The 23,865-nt window shown below is 38.5% G+C and overlaps 1 protein-coding gene across 4 annotated transcripts in view; it reads left to right on the plus strand.

Annotated features, from left to right (window-relative positions):
• Positions 1 to 23,865, plus strand: part of USF3 (upstream transcription factor family member 3) — a 40,835-nt gene that overhangs the window by 8,422 nt on the left and 8,548 nt on the right. The window contains exons 2-7 of one of the 4 annotated variants that reach the window (XM_005873310.2): positions 2,482 to 2,547; positions 6,829 to 6,944; positions 8,324 to 8,388; positions 11,164 to 11,192; positions 14,129 to 14,211; positions 20,847 to 20,943. In XM_005873310.2, the coding sequence (XP_005873372.1) occupies positions 8,342 to 8,388; positions 11,164 to 11,192; positions 14,129 to 14,211; positions 20,847 to 20,943 (256 nt within the window). In that variant the 5' untranslated portion in view covers positions 2,482 to 2,547; positions 6,829 to 6,944; positions 8,324 to 8,341. Of the gene's footprint in view, positions 1 to 2,481; positions 2,548 to 4,255; positions 4,286 to 6,828; positions 6,945 to 8,323; positions 8,389 to 11,163; positions 11,193 to 14,128; positions 14,212 to 20,846; positions 20,944 to 23,865 lie in introns of those variants that run through there. The other 3 variants (XM_005873311.2, XM_014545392.1, XM_014545393.1) reach the window with 3 other exon arrangements.

Genomic DNA, 23,865 nt, shown 5'->3' on the forward strand with positions numbered 1-23,865 from the left:
TGGCCGCCATCTTGGCTGACAATTAATTTGCATAAGGATATGCTGATTAGCCAATGGGAAGGGTAGTGGTCGTAAGCTAATTACCATGTTTCTCTTTTATTAGTGTAGATGTTTGAGGTAGCACTTAACCAGTTTTTAAATCCACTTTTAAAAACTTTATTTCAAAATAATGATAGACTCAAAGGAAGTTATAAACATAGTATAAAGAGTCCATGTAGCCGAACCGGTTTGGCTCAGTGGATAGAGCGTCGGCCTGCGGACTCAAGGGTCCCGGGTTCGATTCCGGTCAAGGGCATGTACCTGGGTTGCGGGCACATCCCTACTGGGGGCTGTGCAGGAGGCAGCTGATTGATCTCTCTCATCTATGTTCCTAACTCTCTATCCCTCTCCCTTCTTCTCTGTGGAAATTCAATAAAATATATTTAAAAAAAAAAAAAGTCCATGTACACATCACCCAGCCTTCCCCACTGGTGATGTCTTATATAGCTGTAGTACAATAACTAAACCAGGAAGCTGACATTCATGAACTAATTTTTTTATTCATCATTTTACTTATTTTTCCCCATTCCCTGTGTTCTTCAATATAGCAGCCATTAGCCACGTGCAGTAATTTTATTAAAATTATATAAAATTATAAACTTAATTCCAGGGCCTCACTAGCCACATTTGAAATACTTAGTAGCCACCTAGGACTAGTGGCGATCACATGGGTAGCACAGATACAGAATATTTCTATTGCTCTAAGTCAGCTGTGGGCAAACTATGGCCTGCGGGCCGGATCCGGCCCGTTTGAAATGAATAAAACTAAAAAAAAAAAAGACCGTACCCTTTTATGTAATGATGTTTACTTTGAATTTATATTAGTTCACACAAACACTCCATCCATGCTTTTGTTCCGGCCCTCCAGTCCAGTTTAAGAACCCATTGTGGCCCTCGAGTCAAAAAGTTTGCCCACCCCTGCTCTAAGTTCTTTTGGATAGCTTTGATCCAGGCTGCGTTCTTCTTGAGGGCAGACCTGCCTTATTCATCTTTATAGCTGCCATTCCTGGGCAGTATGGGTACTCAATCCATACCTGAATGATTGACTCTAGTTCTATTTCTAGCAAAGCTAGAAATAAAGCTCAGGTTTCCTAATTCTAAGTTCACTTCTCTTTCCATGTGGACCTTAATTTTGTGAGCTCATTGATTTGTATCAGTTTTATTTATTTGTTTATTTATTTTAAAATATATTTTTATTGATTTCAGAGAGGAAGGGAGAGGGAGAGAGAGATAGAAACATCAATGATGAGAGAGAATCATCGATCGGCTGCCTCCTGCATGCCCCCTACTGGGGACCGAGCCTGCAACTCAGGCATGTGCCCTTGACTGGAATCAAACCCAGGACCCTTCAGTCCGCAGGCCCATACTCTATCCACTGAGCCAAACCAGCTAGGGCGATTTGTGTTTTAGAAGGAGTATTAAAGTAATAATACTTTTCTAACTTTAGGGTGCTTACGAATCAACTAGGAAGCTTGTTAGAACTGCATATTCCTGGACCTCTCCCTCCCATAAATCTGATTCAGTAGGTCTGTGGTGGGGTGTAGGAATCTATATTTTAAACATATACTTAAGCAGCACTGTGTGGTAATAGTATAAGGATAGATCAGAAGAGAGAGCAACAGAATGGTGAGCCTAGAAATTGGACCACACTTACATGGCCATTTGATTTTTAACAAAAATGCTATTAAAGAAAGGAAATATTTTCAACATATGGTGTTGGAACAGCTAAATATCCATATTAAAAAAATTCTGATTATTACGTCATGCCATAAATAATATGGATTATTGACCTAAATATGACAATTATTTTAAAAAATATATTTTATTTTATTTTATTTTATTTTACAGAGAGGAAGGGAGAGGGATAAAGAGTTAGAAACATCAATGAGAGAGAAACATCGATCAGCTGCCTCCTGCACACCTCCTACTGGGGATGTGCCTGCAACCAAGGTATGTGCCCTTGACTGGAATCGAACCTGGGACCTTTCAGTCCACAGGCCGATGCTCTATCCACTGAGTCAAAGCGGTTAGGGCATAAATATGACAATTACTAATTATAAACTTTCTAGAAGCAGTCATAGGAGAATATCTTGGGGATGGATGGGTAAAGGTGTTTTGGATAGGACACCAAAAGGAATAATCATAAAAAAAACACACTGATGTTATACTTTATCAAGAACTTTTGCTCACCAAAAGACACAATTAAGAAAATGCATAGGCAGCACTGGCTGCTGTGGCTTAGTTGGTTGAGCATTGTCCCATGCATTGAAAGGTCACTGGTTTGATTCCCTGTCAGGGCACATACCCAGTTTTCCGGTTCGATCCCTGGTCAGGGTGGGTGTGGGAGGCAACCGATCGATGTTTCCCTCTCACATTAATGTTTCTCTCTCTTTCTCTCTCCCCTTCCTCTCTAAAATCAATAAAAACATATTTTTAAAAAAGAAGATGCATAGACTGACCGCATAATGGGAGAAAGTATTTGCAAAATCTATTTCAGACGAAGGACAGGTAGGTATCCAGAAGATAAAAATAAGTCAGAATAAAGACTTTCTAGAAATCAATAATAAAAAGATAAACAATTTAATTAAAAATTTGACAAAAATTATGAGCAGATAAAAGATCTGCAAATTCACTTAAATGCACATAAAAGTAGTAGTAGTAGTAATCAAGAAATGAAAATTAAACTATACACTGTATACCCACCAGAATGGCTAAAATTAATGGCTGACAAAACCCAGTATCAATGAGGCTATGGAGCAAACAGAAATCTTCTACATTGTGGGTGGGACTGCAAAATGGTCCTATCACTCTGGGGAAGGTGTATTAAATGTTCTTGTATGAGTCTTTTTGTGGAGACGGTCTTTCATTTCTCTTGGGTAACTATCTGCAAGTAGAATTACTTATCATATACCCAAGAGAAATGAAAGACTATATCCACAAAAAGACTTATACAAGAATGTTCATGGATAGCAGCTTCATTCATAATAGCAAAACATGGAACAGTCCACGTGTTCATCAACAGAAAAATGAATAAAACAGTTTCATACAATGTTACTTATTTCTCCAGCCATAAAAAGTTACAAAGTACTGAATGAATTTTAAAAATGTTATGGTGAGAGCTTGACAAAATAGAATTTTCGATTAATACATTATGAAGTTCTGAGAGAGAGAGAGAGGGAGAGCGAGAGTGAGAGAGTGAGAGAGAGAGAGAGAACACTGGTTGCCTCTGTGGCAGGAGGGGAAGGAAAGGATTGGGAAGAGTGATGAGAGAACTTTTCTTGGGTGATATACCTTGATAGGGGTTGGATTAGTGCATTTGTCAAAACTCATTGAATGTTACACTTTAGATTTATACATTTTATTATGTGTAAACTTTACCTCAAGAGGAAAAAAATTTTTAAAGATGTGATTTTAGGCCCTGGCGGGGTAACTCAGTTGGTTAGAGCACCATCCCGATATGCCAAGGTTGTGGGTACATAATACAAGAAACAATCATTGAATTCATAAATAAGCGGAACAACAAAATCACTATTTCTCTTTTTCTCTCTCTCTAAAATAAAATAAATAAAATAAAAGTGATTTTAACGCAGGTGAGCTGAAGACCACACTTTGAGAACCATTGGGTTTGACTGATTTTCAAGAAATAATCCTTTCTTACTGTGAAAAGTAATTCATAGATTACTAATTTAACATTTTTAAAAAAATATATTTCATTGATTTTTTACAGAGAGGAAGGGAGAGAGACAGAGAGTCAGAAACATCAATGAGAGAGAAACATCGATCAGCTGCCTCCTGCACATCTCCCACTGGGGATGTGCCCGCAACCAAGGTACATGCCCTTGACCGGAATCGAACCTGAGACCTTTCAGTCCGCAGGCCGACGCTCTATCCACTGAGCCAAACCGGTTTCGGCTAATTTAACATTTTGATGTTTTTCTTTAAAAATTCATGGCACTGTCAATGTAAGAATGTCCAAACCAGCAGAGAATTTTTATGAGGTTATTTGAGCCAAACTGAGGACATGCCAGGAAGCAAGATCTCAAATGCTGTGGAGAATGACAGTTTTGCAGTTTCTTTTATACATTTGGAATTAAGGAGGGAACATCCGAAGATCACATGATGGTGGGAGAAAGCAAGGCAGGGAAATATCTGATTGGACTACCATATAGTTAACAAGATTATTGCTCTCTTCAGGGTGGTTGTTCTTCCCAGGGGTCTGGAAAAGGATTACTCTGGCATTTCCAAGGTGTGTTAACCTAAATTCACAAGAACAATGTTTAGTGCTTGTTTAAGGCATAGGTAAACCTTTCATAGGCCTGGGGCATGATACCCACATGTCCTGCCCAGTTAGGAATTTATAATGAGATCACTCTGTGACTTTCCCTTAGATTGATTACAGAGTCCCTTTTTTATTAGCACATTAAATATTTTACAGGGTACATTTGTATATAGTTATATAAATATTGTATGAGAAGTGTCTTTTCCTTATTAGGAGATTAATAAGTGGACAAGGTTTTGTGACAATATTATATACTTCCTTATTCCAATAAATGTTATTTTTAATGTCAGGAATGCAATGTTAATATCAGGAGGATTTGCACATGGAAATAACTTTGCATTGAATTAGATGTAATTGAATTGATTAAAATGTGGTTTGAGATGGATATTTATAGCGATGTGTAGTAATCTGGTTTTTAATTTTTCAACTGAACTGCTGGCTTTCACCACAGTGCAATGAATGCGTTTACTTATGTGATAGGCCTCTAGTGCAGTGATGGCGAACCTTTTGAGCTCGGTGTGCCAGCATTTTGAAAAACCCTAACTTAACTCTGGTGCCGTGTCACATATAGAAATTTTTTGATATTTGCAACCATAGTAAAACAAAGACTTATATTTTTGATATTTATTTTATATATTTAAATCCCATTTAACAAAGAAAAATCAACCAAAAAAATGAGTTCGCGTGTCACCTCTGACACGCGTGTCATAGGTTCGCCATCACTGCTCTAGTGTCATTTACTTTAAGATCCTAGGTGTTTAGAAAATTAGAACTTATACTTCATGTTTCTTAATTGTAGCGTGAACCTGAAAACTTTCAAAAGTGCTATAGGAGAACAGCTGGAACTTGATACTAATGACCAAATGTTGACTCATGAGTATGAGGCAAATCTGACCTTACTAGTTTATAGATAAAATTATGTGGTCAACTGTCAGGCCACATCCCAAATAATATCTCTTACAATAGGATGTTAGTCAGATGCCTGAAATTTCACCAAGTAAAGATATTTGCCTGTTTCCAAATTTTCCTGATAAGAGTCATTTGGGGCACTTACTAAATTTCAGATCCCTCCCTCTCTTAGAAATTGGAATTCCTTGTTTACAGACTGGTTCAGTGGGTCTAGGATGGGCTGAGAATTTATTTGTATTTTAAACTATTACCTTCTGATAATTCTTTTCAGGAATGGTTAGGAAGCATTGCCCTAAAGTGGACCTAGGTTTCTCAAACATTTTTGTTCAAAATAAAAAAATGAAGAAGAAGGAGGATGTGAAGGAGGGGGCAGGGAGGAGAAGAAAGGAAAAGAAAAAGAAAAATCTCCTCTAGAGACCTTGTTGAAAAAACAGATTCCTGGGCTCTACCCAGTGCTTCTCATTTGTCTGGAATGAAGCCCCCAAATCTGTTTTTAGAGCTGTGTTTCCTAAGAGGAAAGATTATTTGATGTGAACCTCAAGAAGGGCTTTATCTGCTGAGATGGACTCCCCATGGTCTACCTGAGGGCCCAGATTTTATGAACAATAAGAGTTAGCAGCTGTTTGCTCACAGGGGGTCCCTCATGTACTCTGTATATTGGGAAGAACCTCAGACTGAACTCTCTGCTTTCTCTTTCTACCCTGGTTTCCTCTTTCTGCCAGTGGATTGAGACCTGCCCTGTCCAATCAGAACTGCACAATTTTGATACTTCATTTACATAAATGGACCTAATTGGGACCCTGGATAGGAACTACTGCTATAAAAAAACCCGCCTCACGCAGCTGGTGTTGCTCAGTTGGTTGAGCTGCGTCTTATGCACCAAGAGGTTCCCGGTTTGATTCCCGGTCAGGACACATGCCGGGGTTGCAGGCTTGATCCCCAGTAGTGGGTGTGCAGGAGGCAGCCAATCAGTTTCTCTCTCATCAATGTTTCTATCTCTCCCTCTCTCTAAAATCAATAAAACCATATTTAACCTCACCCTCCCCCCCCCGCCTCTCCTTTATCTTGGTGGAACACAATTTAGGGTGCTACCTGAATCTGTCACCTGGGCTACAGATCTTTTTGCTCAAATAAATGCTTTGAATTCTTTATTATAGCCTAAAATTAATTTTGGTTTACAGAACTCATACAGTGCACAGGTCTGAGTGCTGTCTTCCTAGTGTAGCCTTAGTGAAAGGTCCTTGAGTAAGTTTTCAGTCACTCTGACAGGAGAGAAGCGAAGCCGGGGAGTAGGAAATTAAAGGAAAGATAATTTTAGAATTAAGGATAGGTCTTAGTGTAAGAGATAGATGGAGGACAGTGAGAACCTGAGGGATAGTGAGCATGCCTAAGAGAAAGGAGAAAGTCACCTGGGGACGAACCATCCCATAGCTGCAGTACTATCATCTTTGTGGGGTGGAGCATGGGTAAGCCTTAGGAAAGTGACTTTTGAAAGCAATTACATTTATTGCCTTGCAAGTGAAAATCTACCTGCATGCCCTAGATCACCAGTTCTTGTTTTACATGCTGCTATAAACATGTATTGATTTTTCTCTGTGTAGTAAGAAGAAAACATAACTTATAGACCATCTTCTGGCAGAAGATGATAGATTTGGATCATAAACAGGAGGCGTTGGAAGCCAGGAATCAAAAGTGAAGAAATTCTGCAAGCCCTTGGGTAAGAAAAGTGATGGATTTATTTACTCACATGCCTCACATTATCGTTGTATGGTCATCTAATGTCAGTGTGTTGCTTCTAGGCAGATACGTAACTTCACAAGTGTTAAGGAGAAGGTAGAATAAGCTGCTGAAAATGGGTCTTAAGCACACATTTCTCCTTAGGCTGCTTCTGCCAGCACTTCCTGTCATCACCTCTGCATTCACTTCTACTATTTCCCAGGACCCTTCACTTCCTTCCCAGGTTAAAGCCTTAACCTAAAATACCTCATTAATATTGATAGCTAGCATTTATTGACTTCTTACTGCTAGGCTCCTTGCTATTTTGCTCTCCTTGCATTCTTTCCTTCCTTTCTTGAAATACCTCAATAATCTAGATATGTGATTATGATCCATTTTGTAGATGAGACATGTGAGTTTCCAAGAGGTAATACAACTTGCCCAGGACCTCACAGCTAGGAAATGGCAGAATCAGGTTTTACAGTTGTGCTGGCTTCTGATTCCATACTTGCTGCCTACTTCCTTCCTCTGATGGAGAAAAATGGGGAACCACACCTGCACATCCTCCAGTGCACCAGAACAGGTTGCCCAACTTGACAAACCTCTTTTGAAAGATTGTCAATCCCTGAGATTTAAAAGCATTTTAGTTTTCATTACAGAATATTTGAAAATTAGAAAAGAGAAAGAAATAACCTCTATTATTGCTGGCCTTACATAACTATGATTAATATTTCAAAGTATTTGCTTTCAGGCTTTTTTGGCACATGTGTATATTTTCTTATAGTACATACATTCTTTACTATTATGATATTTTAAATATAAATAGAATTTTCATATTCAGAGTTTAATGACTCTCAAAATGGTAACTTAAGACTTTTTTCAGTTTGAAATGAAAGAGGCCTAGCAAATGAGTGAATGAATGAATGAATGCTTCCATGTATAGAATATTACATGTTTGTCTGCTTATCACTTTTGTTTGTTCTGTGTTCAGAGAGAGGGTCCATTGTTCTAGTTTAAATTTTGTATCACAAACAAACAGTATCATGAACAAAGAACATACTCTCCCAACTCAAGTATGTTTTACCTGTCTTTCTAGGTCTTGCTCAAATCCATACCCTTGATTAACTTTCCTTGATTTCCAAGCCCATATAGTCTTTCTGCTTTTTGGCTACACCTCACATTTGACATGCATCTTGTTCTCCATCTGCTAGATATAATGTTTTTGTCCTTTTTTCTTATACATTTTTCTATCCCCAGAGCTTTTTTCATGATAACACTTTTATTTTTTTAGCATTTGGTATTTGAACCAAATTGCTATTAATATTTCTGAGATACTAGAATGATTTTAAACTTTCTGGTGTGTCTTTCCATGCCTTGTAGGTCCCTATCATTGTAACCATGCCAGAAATGACAGAAAATGAGACTCCTACAAAAAAGCAGCACAGGTATGTAGCCGCAGTTCAAAAATAATATAGTTTTAGAAGATAAGAAGCAGAATTAGTCCCTACTTTATTAAATAGGTAATCCTTAGGGAACTTTCATTTGGATGCCTAGAAAATCATTACTCTTTCAAAATATGTGTGGATAGATAGAAATCGCTTTATAGAAAGAAGTACATAGTTTACATTTACCTGTTCTTATTCTGCCAGCAGTGTAACAAGTGTAATACCAAATCTATTCTAAATGTTTAGTTTCTTCTGAAAGTTTTTACTCCAAACAGGATTAGTCTTTGTAGATCCTAAGCTCACGCAGGCTGAAGTCAGTTTGAATAGACATTTTGTGATATTAGAAACCATTATGTCAATATGCATATCAGTACAATATTATTTTTGGTTCTTTTATTTTTTTAGCATTTGGTATTTGAACCAAATTGCTATTAATATTTCTGAGATACTAGAATGATTTTAAACTTTCTGGTGTGTCTTTCCATGCCTTGTAGGTCCCTATCATTGTAACCATGCCAGAAATGGATTTTACTCCCTTCTGGATTTCTACCATTTTGGCCAGTGTTTCTCCTTAGAATTACATGGCCAATATTTCCATTAATTTTTAAAAAATATTTTTATTGATTTCAGAGAGTAAGGGAGAGGGAGAGAGATAGAAACATCAATGATGAGAGAATCATTGATCAGCTGCCTCCTGCATGTCCCCCCTTGGACATTACACCCTCCCCCGGGGATCGAGCCTTCAACCCGAGAATGTGTCCTGATTGGGAATCAAACCATGACCTCCTGGTTCATAGGCCGATGCTCAACTATTGAACTCCACTGGCCAGGCTGCTTCCATTAATATTAAAATCACTATTCTCCTTTTTTACCCAATAGCTGTTAGAAAATGTTAATGTGTTGAATAATGGTACCTGAAAGGGAAAAATCAATCTTTTTAATAGATTAGCTTTTAATAAAATTTAAGGGTTTGGATAACTTAAGATACATAATTGCAAAAGATGGCTGAAATGCCACTTGTCAGTGCTGGTGGCTGCCATAGTTCCCTTCCTGGGGATTTCCAGGTTCCTCCCTGCTATTGCTTATCTCCTTTAAACACTCACCTCCACCTTAGCCTGGATGCCAGGCAAACATCAGAAGTCACCTACTTGTGCCCTGGCTGGTGTCCTCAGTGGATAGAGTGTCGGCCTGCGCACCGAAGGGTCTCAGGTTCAATTCCTGGTTAAAGGCACATACCTGCGTTGCAGGTTCCATCCCCACCCCCAGTCGGGTGGGTGCGGGAGGCAACCAATCAATGTTTCTCTCTTTCTCTCCCCTTCCCTCCCTCCTACTCTCTCTAAAAAAAAAGAAGTCACCTACTTGGCACATTGAGTGTTGACTAGTTCCTTAATTACATTTTTCAAATAGTTTTTGTTGATTTGCTTCCTGACCAATGGCTTGTGGGTGTGTAAGAATAGAGAATTGTAGTTACTTTCAGAAATTGTGGATTCTAAATTTATATTGATACTAGGGGCCCATTGCATTAAATTCGTGCACTGGGGGGGGGGGTTCCTCAGCCCAGCCTGCCCCCTCTCACATACTGGGAGCCTCAGGGGATGTCCTACTGACGGCTTAGGCCCGCTCCCTGCTCCCCTTGGGGAGCGGGCCTAAGCCACAGTCTGGCCTCCCTTTGTGGGAGGCGACCAGGCTGATCAAGGGAAAGCACCAACCCCATCACGCTGCTGCTGCAGCCACTGCCAGTCACTGCAGTCACCAAGGTGTTTTCATCAACATAGACTCCAGTCCCTTCACCATGAAAAAATGACAACTTTCTTTAGGCATTTTCAAGTGTATCTTTTATAGGATATGACATTTCTTTCTTTTTTTTTTATCCTCACCTGAGGATATGTTTCCAGACTTTTAGAGAATGTGGAAGAGAAAGGGAAAGAGAGAGAGAAACATCAAAGTGAGAGGAACACTTTGATTGGTTGCCTCCTGCATGAGCCCTGACCTGGGCCCCGGCCAGGGAGGAGCCTGCAACCGAGGTACATGCTCCGATGGCCAGCTCTGCCCCTGCCCAGGCCTAAAGCCTCTGGCTGAGGCTTTAGGCTTGAGCAGGGGGCCCCTCGACTCTGATCGCAGGCTTGGCCCTGTCCAGGAGCCCTCTGGCTCAGGCCCTTTTTAGGCTGCTCAGAGCCCACACGGGGCCTACCTCAGAGTGACCTCTGTGCCGATGATGTTCCTGGGACCCAGGCCACTGGGCACTTACATATGCAAATCAACCGCCATCTTTGTTGGGTTAATTTGCATAGTCACTCTGATTGGCTGGTGGGTATAGCGGAGTGACACCAATTTGCATGTTTGTCTATTATTAGGTAAGATATCTGCAGTTGCCCTGACAGGTTTGGCTCAGTGGATAGAACGTTGGCCTGTGGACTGGGGGGTCCTGGGTTCGATTCCGGTCATGGGCATGTACCTTGGTTGTGGGCACATCCCCAGTAGGGGGTGTGCAGGAGGCAGCTGATGGATGTTTCTCTCTCATCGATGTTTCTAACTCTCTATCCCTCTCCCTTCCTCTCTGTAAAAAATCAATAAAATATATTTAAAAAAAAAAAGATATCTGCAGTTAAGTTTACATACCATAATATATATTAAGCAAATTTTCTTTAGATAGTTTCTTATTGATGCAACAAATACAAATTCATAAAATTGATTTTTATGGTTCTCAAAATGTAAAGTGGTGAAAATGGTTTTCTATTATTTTCATGTTCCTTTTATCTCCACTTTTTGTTTCAGAAAGAAAAACCGGGAGACACACAATGCAGGTAGAAACAGCAATTTAAATTTCATTTGTTAACATTTTTGTATTCAAAATGAAATTATACTACAGTTGATTATAAGCTTTTATGCTATATGTATAGAATCATTTTAGAAAAGTCTTTCTTTCTTATTTTTAATTGACTGAACAACCTTGCAACTCATGAAGATGGCCTGCTTATCATCTTCTGATTTACTATCTGTTTAGATAATTTAAGGGTTAATATACCCCTGGAGCTAGTGTGTTAAGTGATTTCACTCACTGAGTGATTTTGGTATTTTGAGTGATTCCAGATGTACTTTTCCTAAATAGAAAGTAGAGTATGTGTCTTTGCAGAAATTCCACAGGGAGCTGGCTGCCTAGAGGAATAGAAAAGAGATGAGCAGCAGGGTGTAGATCTTAAAGGTACTTAAAATGTGAACAGTCCTAAGTTGTGAAGTCCTAAATTATAGGAAGAAGTATAGAAAATAAATACTTAATTTTATCTCAAACATGAAAATTATAGGCCAAAGCCAGATAAACATGTATAGAAGTAATTGCACATACATTTACAATTTGGTACACTTTATAACATTTATTTTCTATCAGAGACTTCACTGAAATCAATCTAAAAAAAATAGAAGTTAATTTCTGTTATCTATATTATAATTGATATCTTCCTTTCGCTAAGTAAAGAACCATGGGGAAAATTTTATCTATGGAGAGAAGTGTTGACCACTGGTGGGATATTGCTGTTCCCCAGAAGGGAGTTGACTGCCTTTAATTCCCCTTTATCACCGTGGGTAAAGAGTCTTAATGTTGTTGTTTTTACCTCCCCACATTAAAAAGTCCGCTCCTAGATAACAACAGATACTATTGTTAGAGAATTCAGAAGAAAGGTGAACTATATGTATTGCTTTGCTTTTTTTTTTTTTGGCCATATGAGTTTAATCTTTTTCAGATATATGACCTAAATCAAGCATGTCAAACTCAAAGGCTAACACGGGCCAAATAAAAAAGGTTTAAGTTTATCTAGACTGCAAAAAAACAGAAGCTTCAATTTTCATAGAAACATAGGTTTATTTTCGATAGAGACATGCTAAATACAAAAGGCTGAAATCAATGAGTAATTAACAAAATAATAGAACATTTTAATAAAAATTAATATTTTTTCCTGAACATTAACTTACCAGACACTGAATAACTGCACAAATTAGTAAGCATAATGCAAATAAACCTATTTTTCTTGTTCTCCAAAAGCGAGGTATTTCCTGTTGCCCACACCAAACAAGTCAGTCCAAGACTAATGACGTGGCAATGGGCTGCTAAAATACTCGTTGCTAGTATTAGTGGAGAGAAATGGTGTGCCTGCGTGTAAGGCACGTAAGGGAAATGAATGCAACATCATTATAGTAATCAGTCATTAGTGAATGTTGTAATTTATTATTAATAATTATGTATAGCAGGATATTGTAAAAATAAAGTTACGAAATTTTTATTAAAACGTTTCTTATATACCGTTATATTGGCTGGGCCACAAAAATATTCGTTGTGGGCCGCATGTGGCCCGTGGGCCGCAAGTTTGACATGCTTGACCAAAATGTTTTAATGGTGTCAACTGTCACATGGTGCCATAAATATGTTCTGATAGTAATTTATTCAGAATGATTAGATATCTTGAAAAGGATGTCCTTACTGCTAGATTCTGAAGCAAAAAGAATATCTTTTGCAAAGCAAGACCTACCTATGCTACAATTTGAAAGATCATCCTTTTAGAAGCACTGGAATCTTATTAGACAGGAAGATTTTAGAAAACTTTCTCACAGAAAATAGCCAAGACCAATGTTTCTACTAACAGTGTCTTATAGAAATTATTTAGATAATGTCTTGTATCCTCTTTTATTTTTTATTGATTTCAGAGAGGAAGGGAGAGGGAGAGAGAGAGAGAAACACTAATGATGAGAATCATTGATCGGCTGCCTCCTGCAAGCCCCCTACTGGGGAATGAGCCCGCAACCCAGGCATGTGCCCTTGACCAGAATCGAACCTGGGACCCTTCAGTCTGCAGGCCAACGCTCTATCCACTAAGCCAAACCAGCTAGGGCTCTTGTATCCTCTTGATCCTTCTATACGACTTTTAAAGTTGTAGCACATAAACCGGAACATTTCCCAGTTCATTGAGAAGTTGTCAGATACCCAGTTTCTTGGATGGGAAAATTTCTATGTGGCCAAAGTGAACAACCCAGACCTCATAGAAAAGGCCAAACCACTGCCTTTTCTTGTCTATTTTAAGTTATAACTACTAGATGTTTCTATTCCACAAATGTTCTCTAGTCATCCTAATCTGTTTAGAAAGGTCTCATTTGCCCGTCTGCTATAAAGAGGCAATTTTCTAGTAACTTAGCTTATTAGTGGGTTCTTGAAATTTGGTTGTTAAAATCTCTCATCAATGCCCTAACTAGTTTGGCTCAGTGGATAGAGCGTCGGCCTGCAGACTGAAGGGTCCCAGGTTCGATTCGGGCATGTACCTTGGTTGAGGGCAAATCCCCAGTGGGGAGTGTGCAGGAGGAAGCTGATTGATGTTTCTCTCCATCGATGTTTCTAACTCTCTGTCCCTCTCCCTTCCTCTCTGTAAAAAATCAATAAAATATATATTTAAAAAAATCTCTCATAATACTTGAACTACAATATAATTGCCTAACAGTAATGTAATATTAGCAATTTCTTTTTATAATTTGAATTTATTTATTATAGATCTCATTTTTTAAAGTGCTAATAAAAGTATTGCCTATATCAATTTTCATAACACTAGACTTAAAATCTGACACTTAAAAATCTTACTATAGTTAGTAGATACTATTTGATAAGATTTTCTTAGGTTTTTCTATGCCTAAAATTTCTTTACTAGGGAGAATGAAGCAAATTGTCTGTAGGTTTGATAAATGGATTTTTCCCCCTTTCTAGTGGAGAGGCATAGGAAGAAGAAAATCAATGCTGGGATTAACAGAATAGGAGAGCTGATCCCATGTTCCCCTGCGCTGAAGCAGGTAAGAAATCCCCTTATTTTTATCCATAACTTGTGTACAGATAATCCCCCGTTGTTTCAAAGGTTATTCTTGTTCCCTGTCATGAATAGTTTTTTGGAGTTAATAATTGTCTCATAATTTTTCATTTTCTTAAGTTTCTGTATGGCTATGTTTAATTCTTCCCACAATCTTCTAGTACAGTTTCTACATGATCAAATGGACCATATCATTTCTAGATCTTTAAAATCTTAAATTATTCAGTCCCATGATTACATGTATACTAGTATGTATGCAACTGTATTTACTAGGCATTTCTTTTATTTTCTCCAATCATGTTCTTTACTATCTTAAATTCTTACCTAGAATCTTCTAAGGATCTCTTCTTTATTTTGTTCTCCACACCTTATCAGCCTCTACTAAAATCTCAGCTTATTTAAGCTGACAGTTTTCTCTAAAGTTTTTTGTTTCTTCTGATAATGAGGATAAAGCCTGCTCACTGAAATCAAAACAATAAAAATGAAAACAATATGGAAGGCATAAAACCTTCAATTTATAAAAAATAAATTGAATACTGCCAACAATTAAAAAAATCTTAAAAAATAAGTTAAATAAATTGACATCCTACACTCAAGTTATAATCACTGCTAAAACTTGTTACACATTTCTTTATACATTGCTTTGTGAATATGTCTGTGTAGTTTCACAACCTGCTTTGTATTTTCACTCAGTGGTACATAGTAGACTTAGCTGTAGATACCTTTCCTCATGTGTTGTAACATTTTACTGGTTATATAGTATTCCATTGTAATGGGATATCATCATTTGACTTAGCCTTTTTTAAATTAATTTCTTTTGTATTATAGTATTTCATGGTTTTTATTAGCATTTCCCTGAATCGAAAGGTTTTAAACTAGTTTGAAAACTATTTTTCTTTTTTACATTTTAAATGAGTATTTGTACATACTCTTTTTTTATGTAGTGCCTAATCTAGTTTTTGACCCATTTTTCTAGTGGGTTTTCTTTTTTTAAAAAATTGTATTAAATTTATTGGGGTGACCATTGGTTAATACAGCTATATATTTAATTAAATTAATAGATGCAACAGTTAATATATACACAGCAAATAGCACCAAAAAGCTTAAAACAACAACAGACATTGGTCTCCTGCCTACTACTTCCCAATTCTAATGTAGCTCCTTAGAGGCAATCATTCTCAACTGTTTCTTCTGGTATTTACCTTTCTATTTCAAAATAACATGCTTATATTATTATATCTTATTTTGCATTTTGTATATTGTCCATTAACTTCCTCTTATGCTTTTCCCTTGGCTTTCCCTTGAGTAATCCAATGTAATTCTACCATAACTTTTAATTAAATTGGCATTCAGTTTTTATGTTATGAAGACGGTCTAAATATTGTATATGGTTGAGTCAAGGAGTATACTATATTATGTTTCATTTCGTATGCAACTTTTTTTGAGTTAATAATTGCCTCATTATTTCACATTTGCTTAATTTTCTATATACCTCTCTTTAATTTTTCCACACTTCCAACAGTCTCTTAATACAGTTTCTACCTGGTCAAATGTACCACATAATTTCTTTTTACCCTTTTTTTCCTTTGAGACTATACTTCTGGAGCCCTCTACCCTTTCTTTTCTATCTCAATTGGTTGGTCTCCTTTAACTCTTCTGTTTTAATTTCAGCAGCAAAACACTCACCTCTACTGAAACAGGTGGATAAGGAAAACATACATTTATATAAAGAACTGAGTGTAATATTCCAAGCAAATCCTATATAATAAAAGAGAAACATGTAAATTGACCGTTCTCATAATTACTGCTCTCATATTTTTAATTTCCAAGAGTCTTTTTTCTTATTCTTTTTGTTTCTTTTCATGCCACATGTTTGTTTCATGGAGATAATATCATCTCATCTATGAGAATGTTACAGGGTTTTAAAAAAATATTTTCTGTTAACTTTGTATCTTCTGATTTTTTTTTTTTTTAGTTAATCCTCACCTGAGGATATTTTTCCATTAATTTTTAGAGAGAATGGAAGGGCGAGGGAGAGATAGAGAGAAACATCGATGTGAGAGAGACATGGATTGGTTGCCCCCTCCTGCACATGCCCCAGCCAGGGCCAGGGATTGAACTTGCCTTTGACCAGAATCAAACCTGGACCCTTCAGTCCTCGGGCCAATGCTCTATCAACTGAGCCAAACACGCGAGGGCCCGATTTCCCATTTTTACCACCACCTCCTTAACCTTTTACTTGGCTAGTATTATGGAGAAAAAAGATGCTTACATATTTTCCAGTATCAAGTATCATTTTTATAAACTTTCAGTACCTATGATAGATTAGGAACCTCTACGAATGTTTGTCTTTCTGTTTGGAGACTTTCCTGAAATGTTTAGTGATACTTAGTTGTTTTTTCATATTTGAGAATGAGACATTAAAAAGCTGATTGGCTAAGCTTGTCTGTTGGTGGCTCTGAGTGTTGAGTGATTAGTTGGTGAACGAGTGTTGTTGTTGTGAAACTCAAAAATATCAGTATTTGTTGCTTTTTTTGTTTGTTTTGGGGGTAGCTATTAAATTTTTTTTTCCAGAGCAGAATTCTTGAGCCCTGTACCTAGGCGTGGGAACGGTCGGAAGAGCGTGAGGCTAGTTGTTATTATTCTGGAAGCTGAGTCAGGGAAGTGAGTGCTTTAGGAGGCGGTTTGACTTCACTCCGGTTTTCACTCAGGAGCCTCATAGTGTGTTCACTTCTGTGCCAAGTATCCCTGAGGCTGAAATTCTCTGGTTACACTTCACAGAAAACAAACTTGTCTCCGGTGGTTGGGGCAGAAAGGGGAAGTCATCCAGCTGCGTGGGGATTGGTTCTTATTACTGCATAAGAAGAGTCCTTCCACCAGCCTCCCAGTTTTATCCCCATACCTTTCACCCCACCTTCGTGGTCACGGGAGCGCCCAGTCCTGAACCTCCCGGGCTGTGGCAGAGAGGCCCGGATCAGTTTGCTTCTTCTCCACACTGTCCCCTTAGGAAGGTCTTTCACTCCACTTTCTTTTCATTCTCCCCTCCAGGGTGGTACTTAGTCTTGCATAAATGTTTTTTAGTCTTCTTAAAAACACACTTTCAGTTTCTTTAACAAATAGCAAACTTAAGGGCAGACACTATGTCCTCTGACTGTTTTTCTTCCTCTACATCTCAATGTATATAGTAGCTGCTTAGTAAATATTTGTGTTTGCCTAGTAAAATCTTATTTTCCTGCTCTTGGCTTTCATTCCTATGAGTGTCTCTGAAAGGAAACCATAATCATTTTGATTTCCTCAGTGTCTTAGACTGTGCAATGGAAATCAATCTTTGGCTCCCAGAAGCTGAATAGATTAAGATTTCCTGCACTATTGCTGCATGTCTCCACCCCCATCTGAAGTAGAGAGGCAGAAAATGGGCACTGTAAGGCTCTGCCTTTGTCTCAGCTCTTTTTTGTTGTTGTTGTTAATCCTCACCTGAGGATATTTTTTCCTTGATTTCTAGAGAGAGAGGAAGGGAGGGGTAGAGACAGAGAGAGAGTAATATCTATATAAGAGAGACCAATCAATTGGTTGCCTCCCACATACACCCCGACCGGGGCTGGGGATGAGCCTGCAACTGAGATATGTGCCCTTAACTGGAATCGAACCTGTGACCCTTTAGTCTGAGGGCCAATGCTGTAACCACTGAGAAAAACTGGCTAGGGCTGCCTCGACTTTTGAGTTAAGAAAGGACAATATCAGTTTTCTCTCTCAAAAGTGTTTCCTGGGTTACTTTGGTTTTTTGGGGACTCAGTCTAAGGAACCCAGAATTGTAACTTGCTGAACCAAAGCACTAAATCACCAATTTCTGCATGAAAAGTGTTGTCTGATAAAGTACTGGAGATACTTAATAATGTGCACATGGGAGTAGGAGTTAAACATGCACTGCAACATTTAAAAAATTATTTTTCAAAAAGATGTAACTTTATAATTAAAGATTTTTGGTCTTTCATTTGCACATTTTTCTGTTAGTCTTGAGCAAGAAGGTTTTCCCTACCTGCATAAAGGACCAGATCTTACAGATTTCTGACTGTTTTTGTAAGAGGCCAGGTTACAGCCTGTCTGTTCTGATGGGTAGGTAGAAAAAAAAACTATAAAGACCCACCAAGGTGATACTGGATTTGGTACCTATTGTGAAGAGAACCAAGATGAAAACATCTAAGTCGGGACCCCAGCCATGGTGCTGAGTAGAGAAACACCAGCTAGTTATCAAGACTGACTGTTCTTTGACTAGCCAGTGTGGCTTAGTGGTTGAGCATCGACCTATAAACCAGGAGGTCACGGTTTGATTCTCCTTGATTCCCAGTCGGGGCACATGCCCGGTAGGAGGTATGCAAGAGGCAGCCAGTCAATGATTCTCTCATCATTGGTGTTTCTATTTCTCCCTTCCTCTCTGAAAATCAATAAAATACCTATTTAAAAAACTGTTCTCAAAAAAATAAATAAAAAATTATTTTTAATAGCTGTAACATTTTTAATAGCTGAAGAATAAAAAACTGAAATGCCTCTTATACAGCTTAAATATTTATTAGTAATAGATAAAATAAATACAGCATTCAGAAGGTGTAATGTAGATACAGAAACCTAAATGCTATATAAAAGTATCTCCAAGGTATATTTTTAAATTTAAAAATAAAGTAACTTACTCTTTATCATATCCTTCTATCTGGATTTAAACACACACACACACACACACACACACACGGGCATAGAACATTTTGGAAGGGTATACAAGTCACTTTATAGTGGTGGCCTCTGGAAAAGGGTCTGGAAGGTTAAAGCCAAAAGAAATATTAGCTTTCATTATATATCCCTTTAGATTGTTTAAATTTTTTTGCTATATGCACATATTGTGTTTTCAATTTTTAAAATTATTAATTAAGAATAAAGCAGCACTTTGACATAAAATACAATCTTTTCAAAAAGCTTAGGAATGGAATATACTGGGAGCATGACACCAAAACTCAGTCAAGTAACTTTGTAGTTCTGGCTGACAGAGTAAAGAATAACATTAAATTTAATTTAAAGTCTTTAAATGGTCTTTAAGGCCCTCATTGGCCTCTTCTTTTACTACTCTTCTCCTATGTACTTTAGTCGGCTCATCTCCTTACTGTTTCTCCAACACGCCAAGCACAGCTCTGCCCAAGAGCCTTTGCTCTTACTGATCCTGCTACCTGAACCCTCTTCCTCCTGATACCTATAAGGCATATACTTTTTGTACCTCCTTCATGTTTGTACTTAAATGTTGCCTTACAGCCCTAGCGGTTTGGCTCAGTGGATAAGAGTGTCAACCTGAGGGCTGAAGGGTTCTAGGTTCTATTCCGGTCAAGGGCATGTGCCGCTGTGTCAGGCTCGATCCCTGGCCCAGGTCGTGGAGAATGTGGGAGGCAACCAGTCAATGTCTCTCTCACATTGATGTTTCTCTCTCTATCTCTCCCCCTCCCTTCCACTCTGTCTAAAAATTAATGGAAAAATATCCTTGGGTGTGGATTTAAAAAAAAGAAAGTTACCTTACAGAGAGGCCTTCCTCAGCCTCTCTATACAAAATAGATTATAACAGAGTGTCTTAGTCATTTGGGGCTGCTATAAGACAATTATCATAGACTGGGTGGCTTAAACAACCAAAATTTATTTCTCACAGTTCTAGAGGATGGGAAGTCCAAGATCAAGGTACTAGCCAGTTCAGTTCCTGGTATGGGCTTTCTTCCTCACTACGTCCTCACATGACACAGAGAGAGAGCACTTACCTCCCTCATGTTTTCTTCTAAGGGCATCTCATATGAAGAGACTACCCTCATGACCTAATTATCTCCCAAAGGCCCAATCACCAGATACCATCACAGCAGGGATTAGAGTTTCAACATGAATTGTGGGGGGACACAAACATTCAGTCCATACACAGAGTAACCTCTGCCATCTCTCTGGCCGCTTCTTACTCTGCTCTATTTTTTCCCCCCACAGCATTTTATTCATATATATGTATAAAATTCCTCAAATTCAGGAACTTTTTCTGTTTTGTTTTTAATATCCCTAGTGCCTAGTACAGAGCCTGACACATAGTTGATGCTCAATAAATACTTGGTAAATGAAAGATAAATAGTAGAAGCTTTTGAATATTGGTGAATTTAAAACATTTTTCAAGATACATATCACATATCCTATGTAATAACAGCCTAATATGCTAAGTGTCTGACTGTTCGTTCGACCAGTTGCTACGATGCACACTGACCACTAGGGGGCAGATGCTCCGACTGGTAGGTTAGCTTGCTGCTGGGGTCTGGCCAATTGGGACTGGGCGAGACAGGCCAGACACGCCCTGGAGCCCTCCCGTGGTCCCTCCCCGGCCCCAGTTGTGCACTGGTGGGGTCCCTTGGCCTGGCCTGTGCCCTCTTGCAATCTGGGACCCCTTGGGGGATGTCGGAGAGCTGGTTTTGGCCCAATCCCCGCAGGCCAGGCCGAAGGACCCCACCAGTGTATGAATCCATGCACCGGGCCTCTAGTATATGATAAAACCAACACTTTAAGTTTCTTTGGCAAGGTCTTAAAATGAAGACCTTTTAAATGGTTAATTTTCTTTGGCAGAGCAAGAATATGATCCTGGACCAAGCCTTTAAATATATAACAGAATTGAAAAGGCAAAATGATGAATTCCTGCTTAACGGAGGAAATAATGAACAAGGTAAATATTTTTTCTTTTTGTTTTTTCCCCCCCAGTGTTTAGACCTTTGCATCACAGTGCAAATTATATTAGGATACAGAAGGCTTTTTGCCCACAAACATTATTAAGACCATGCATTCAGTGGATGTGGGAGAATAGTGTTGCAGATAAATTCATCTTAGTGAGCAATTCTAAATCTTGCAGGGATACATAACTTTGATTTTGGACTTGTCTGTACTTTTCATGTTTGCTTAACTCATGATATAAGTAATGCTGGATCTCCTTTATTCTAGTTGAATCATCCAACTAGGAGGAGCTTATAAAAGGATATAGAGGGATCCTGCTCAGTGTAACTTAAAAACAAGATAAAGATATGCCTGTGCAAAAACTTAACTGTGAATTTGCTCAAAAGGCCAAACCCTCAGTTCATGATTGTTTATATTACATGTAATGTGCACATCAGACTGCCTGATCATTTAGTAATATTTGATCTTGCTCTGGCCGGTTTGGCTCAGTGGATAGAGTGTTGGCCTGGGGACTGAAGGGTCCTGGGTTCGATTCCAGTCAATGGCACATGCCTGGGTTGCAGGCTTGATCCCTAGTGGGGAGCATGCAGGAGGCAGCCAATCAATGATTCTCTCTCATCATTGATGTTTCTCTCTCTCTCCCCCTTTCCCTTCCTCTCTGAAATCAATAAAAATACATTTAAAAAATAATATTTGATCTTTAGATAGAGGTGAGTCTTTCTATGTTATCAAATGAACCTCTTTTTCCACTTGAACTGGAGAATGGGTTTCCTTATAACAGCTGAAAAGAAGAATATCACAGGCAAGTATAAAGCTCAGAGTGGTAGGCCACTAACAAGAGGAGAGAGAGAATTTTCTGTGACACCTCAGAAGGTCACATTTAAAGGAGAGAAACAAAGGCAGAATTTGTGGAGGCGGGGCAATGCTGGGCTGTTTATAAGAAGCGGGAAGGATATTGGAGACCATACTTGAAGGTTAGCTTCAGAATTTCAATTAGATAACAACTTATCCCCTCAACTAGCTCAGTTATCTTTATGGCCCAGGCCCTGGTTATGATGCTGTCAGGTAGTTAGATATATAATATATGTTTGGTACCCGTTTTGAGGCACCCTATAAAATGATTTGTAGACTTTTCTAGTGAGAGCTTCTTTGATTTCACAGCCCAGAGGCTGAAGCAGTCAAGTTACCTTAGGAAAAAGGGAAACTATTGAAAAAATACACGTTGCATGAGGCCCAGGAAAAGCTGAACAGCCAGGCCAGGTGTCGGAGCAGCAAAGGAGGCAGCTTCAGTGTGACTACTTGTCATCTCCGTCATCATCCTTTCTTTGGTGCTTTTTTGTGCATCTGCTCTCTCTTCTTCTCCCAACAGTTTCCTCCACATACTCATGGCCCACATGACAATCTAGAACAGTGGTCAGAGCAGTGGTCTTGGGAGTCAGGCCACCTGGGTTTGTGTCCTGGTTTCATTTATCACTCAGTACCTCTCGTCAGTTACTTAATTTCTCCAAGTTTCAATTTCCTTATCTTAAAATGAGGATAATTATAGCATCTATCTGGTTGACTTTAGATAAATTATATAACTACTCTGAGCCTGTTTCTCACATCTGAGAATGAAGACGACAATAGGTAGTTCCCATCTCATGGTTGTTATGAAGATTAAAAGAGATAATTCTGGCAAAGCACTTGAAGTCTGGGACTTCAAGTAAATGCTTGATAAATATTATGTTATGATTGTTGTTATTGTTATTAAATGAGACAGTGAATGAAAAGTCCCAGGCATATAGTAAGTGTGCAGTAAGTGAGAACAACCATTATTATTTGGTCTATAATAATTATTTTTAAATTTCTAATGTCCATGGCACATTGACATCTTTTTCCTGTGTCTCTTAGTTTAAATATCCAAGGAAATAATTTTCTAGTCTGAGCTCATCCTTGTCAGGACAGACTGTTCATTTCAGGCTACCTCATAGGGCATTGGCCTTGAGGATTGGATGCCTTTGTACCAAGAGTACCCCTGAGGCAAGACAGGTAGGGATATACGGGTCACAGAGCATAAATAGCAGCAGCCCAGGTTGCCCCGTTAGTAGGATCCAAGGGTGAGGCTGTCTTCCTTAGAAAGGAACAGGGGTGTGACAGACATCTCCATTACTCAGTAGGGTAACATACATCGTCCCTGCCAAGGAAAATGCAAGTTCCATTGTTGACGTTTTCCTCCATGTTCTGTCACTTTGTTTCTTACATGTTCTACTTGTTCTCTGTTGTTTCAATGGGTAAATTAGAAACGAGTTTAATGCTTTATAAAAGAGACAATTACCACCATAAGTAATGTTAGCTGTTGTAGCATTTAATGCTGTGATATTGATGTTCACTGTTATTTTCCTAGCATGTTACCATGATATCAGTATGTCTCCCTTGCTTTACCTTTGTAGCTGCCCCATTGGGAATTTTTGAATTGGGGATTTTAAGATTTCTACATTATGAGTAATTTTTTAAAAAATTATTATTTTTTATTTCAGAAAGGACCCAGAGGGAGAGAGAGAAACATCAATGATGAGTGAGAATTATTGATCAGCTACCTCTTGCATACCCCTTATTGGGCATCAAGCCCACAACCCAGACCTGTGCCTCGACTGGGAATAGAGACCTCCTGGTTCATAGGTTGACGTCCAACCACTGAGCCACACCAGCTGGGCTTTTGAGTAATTTTTGACCTTTGAGTTGTTTACCTTTAAAGATATATACTTTTATTTATTTATTTTTTTAAAACATATCTTATTGATTTTTTACAGAGAGGAAGGGAGAGAGAGATAGAGAGTTAGAAACATCGATGAGAGAGAAACATCGATCAGCTGCCTCCTTCACACCCCCTACTCGGGATGTGCCCGCAACCAAGGTACATGCCCTTGACCGGAATCGA

The sequence above is a fragment of the Myotis brandtii genome, unplaced genomic scaffold (assembly GCF_000412655.1).
Source record: "Myotis brandtii unplaced genomic scaffold, ASM41265v1 scaffold406, whole genome shotgun sequence".
Lineage (NCBI taxonomy): Eukaryota > Metazoa > Chordata > Mammalia > Chiroptera > Vespertilionidae > Myotis > Myotis brandtii.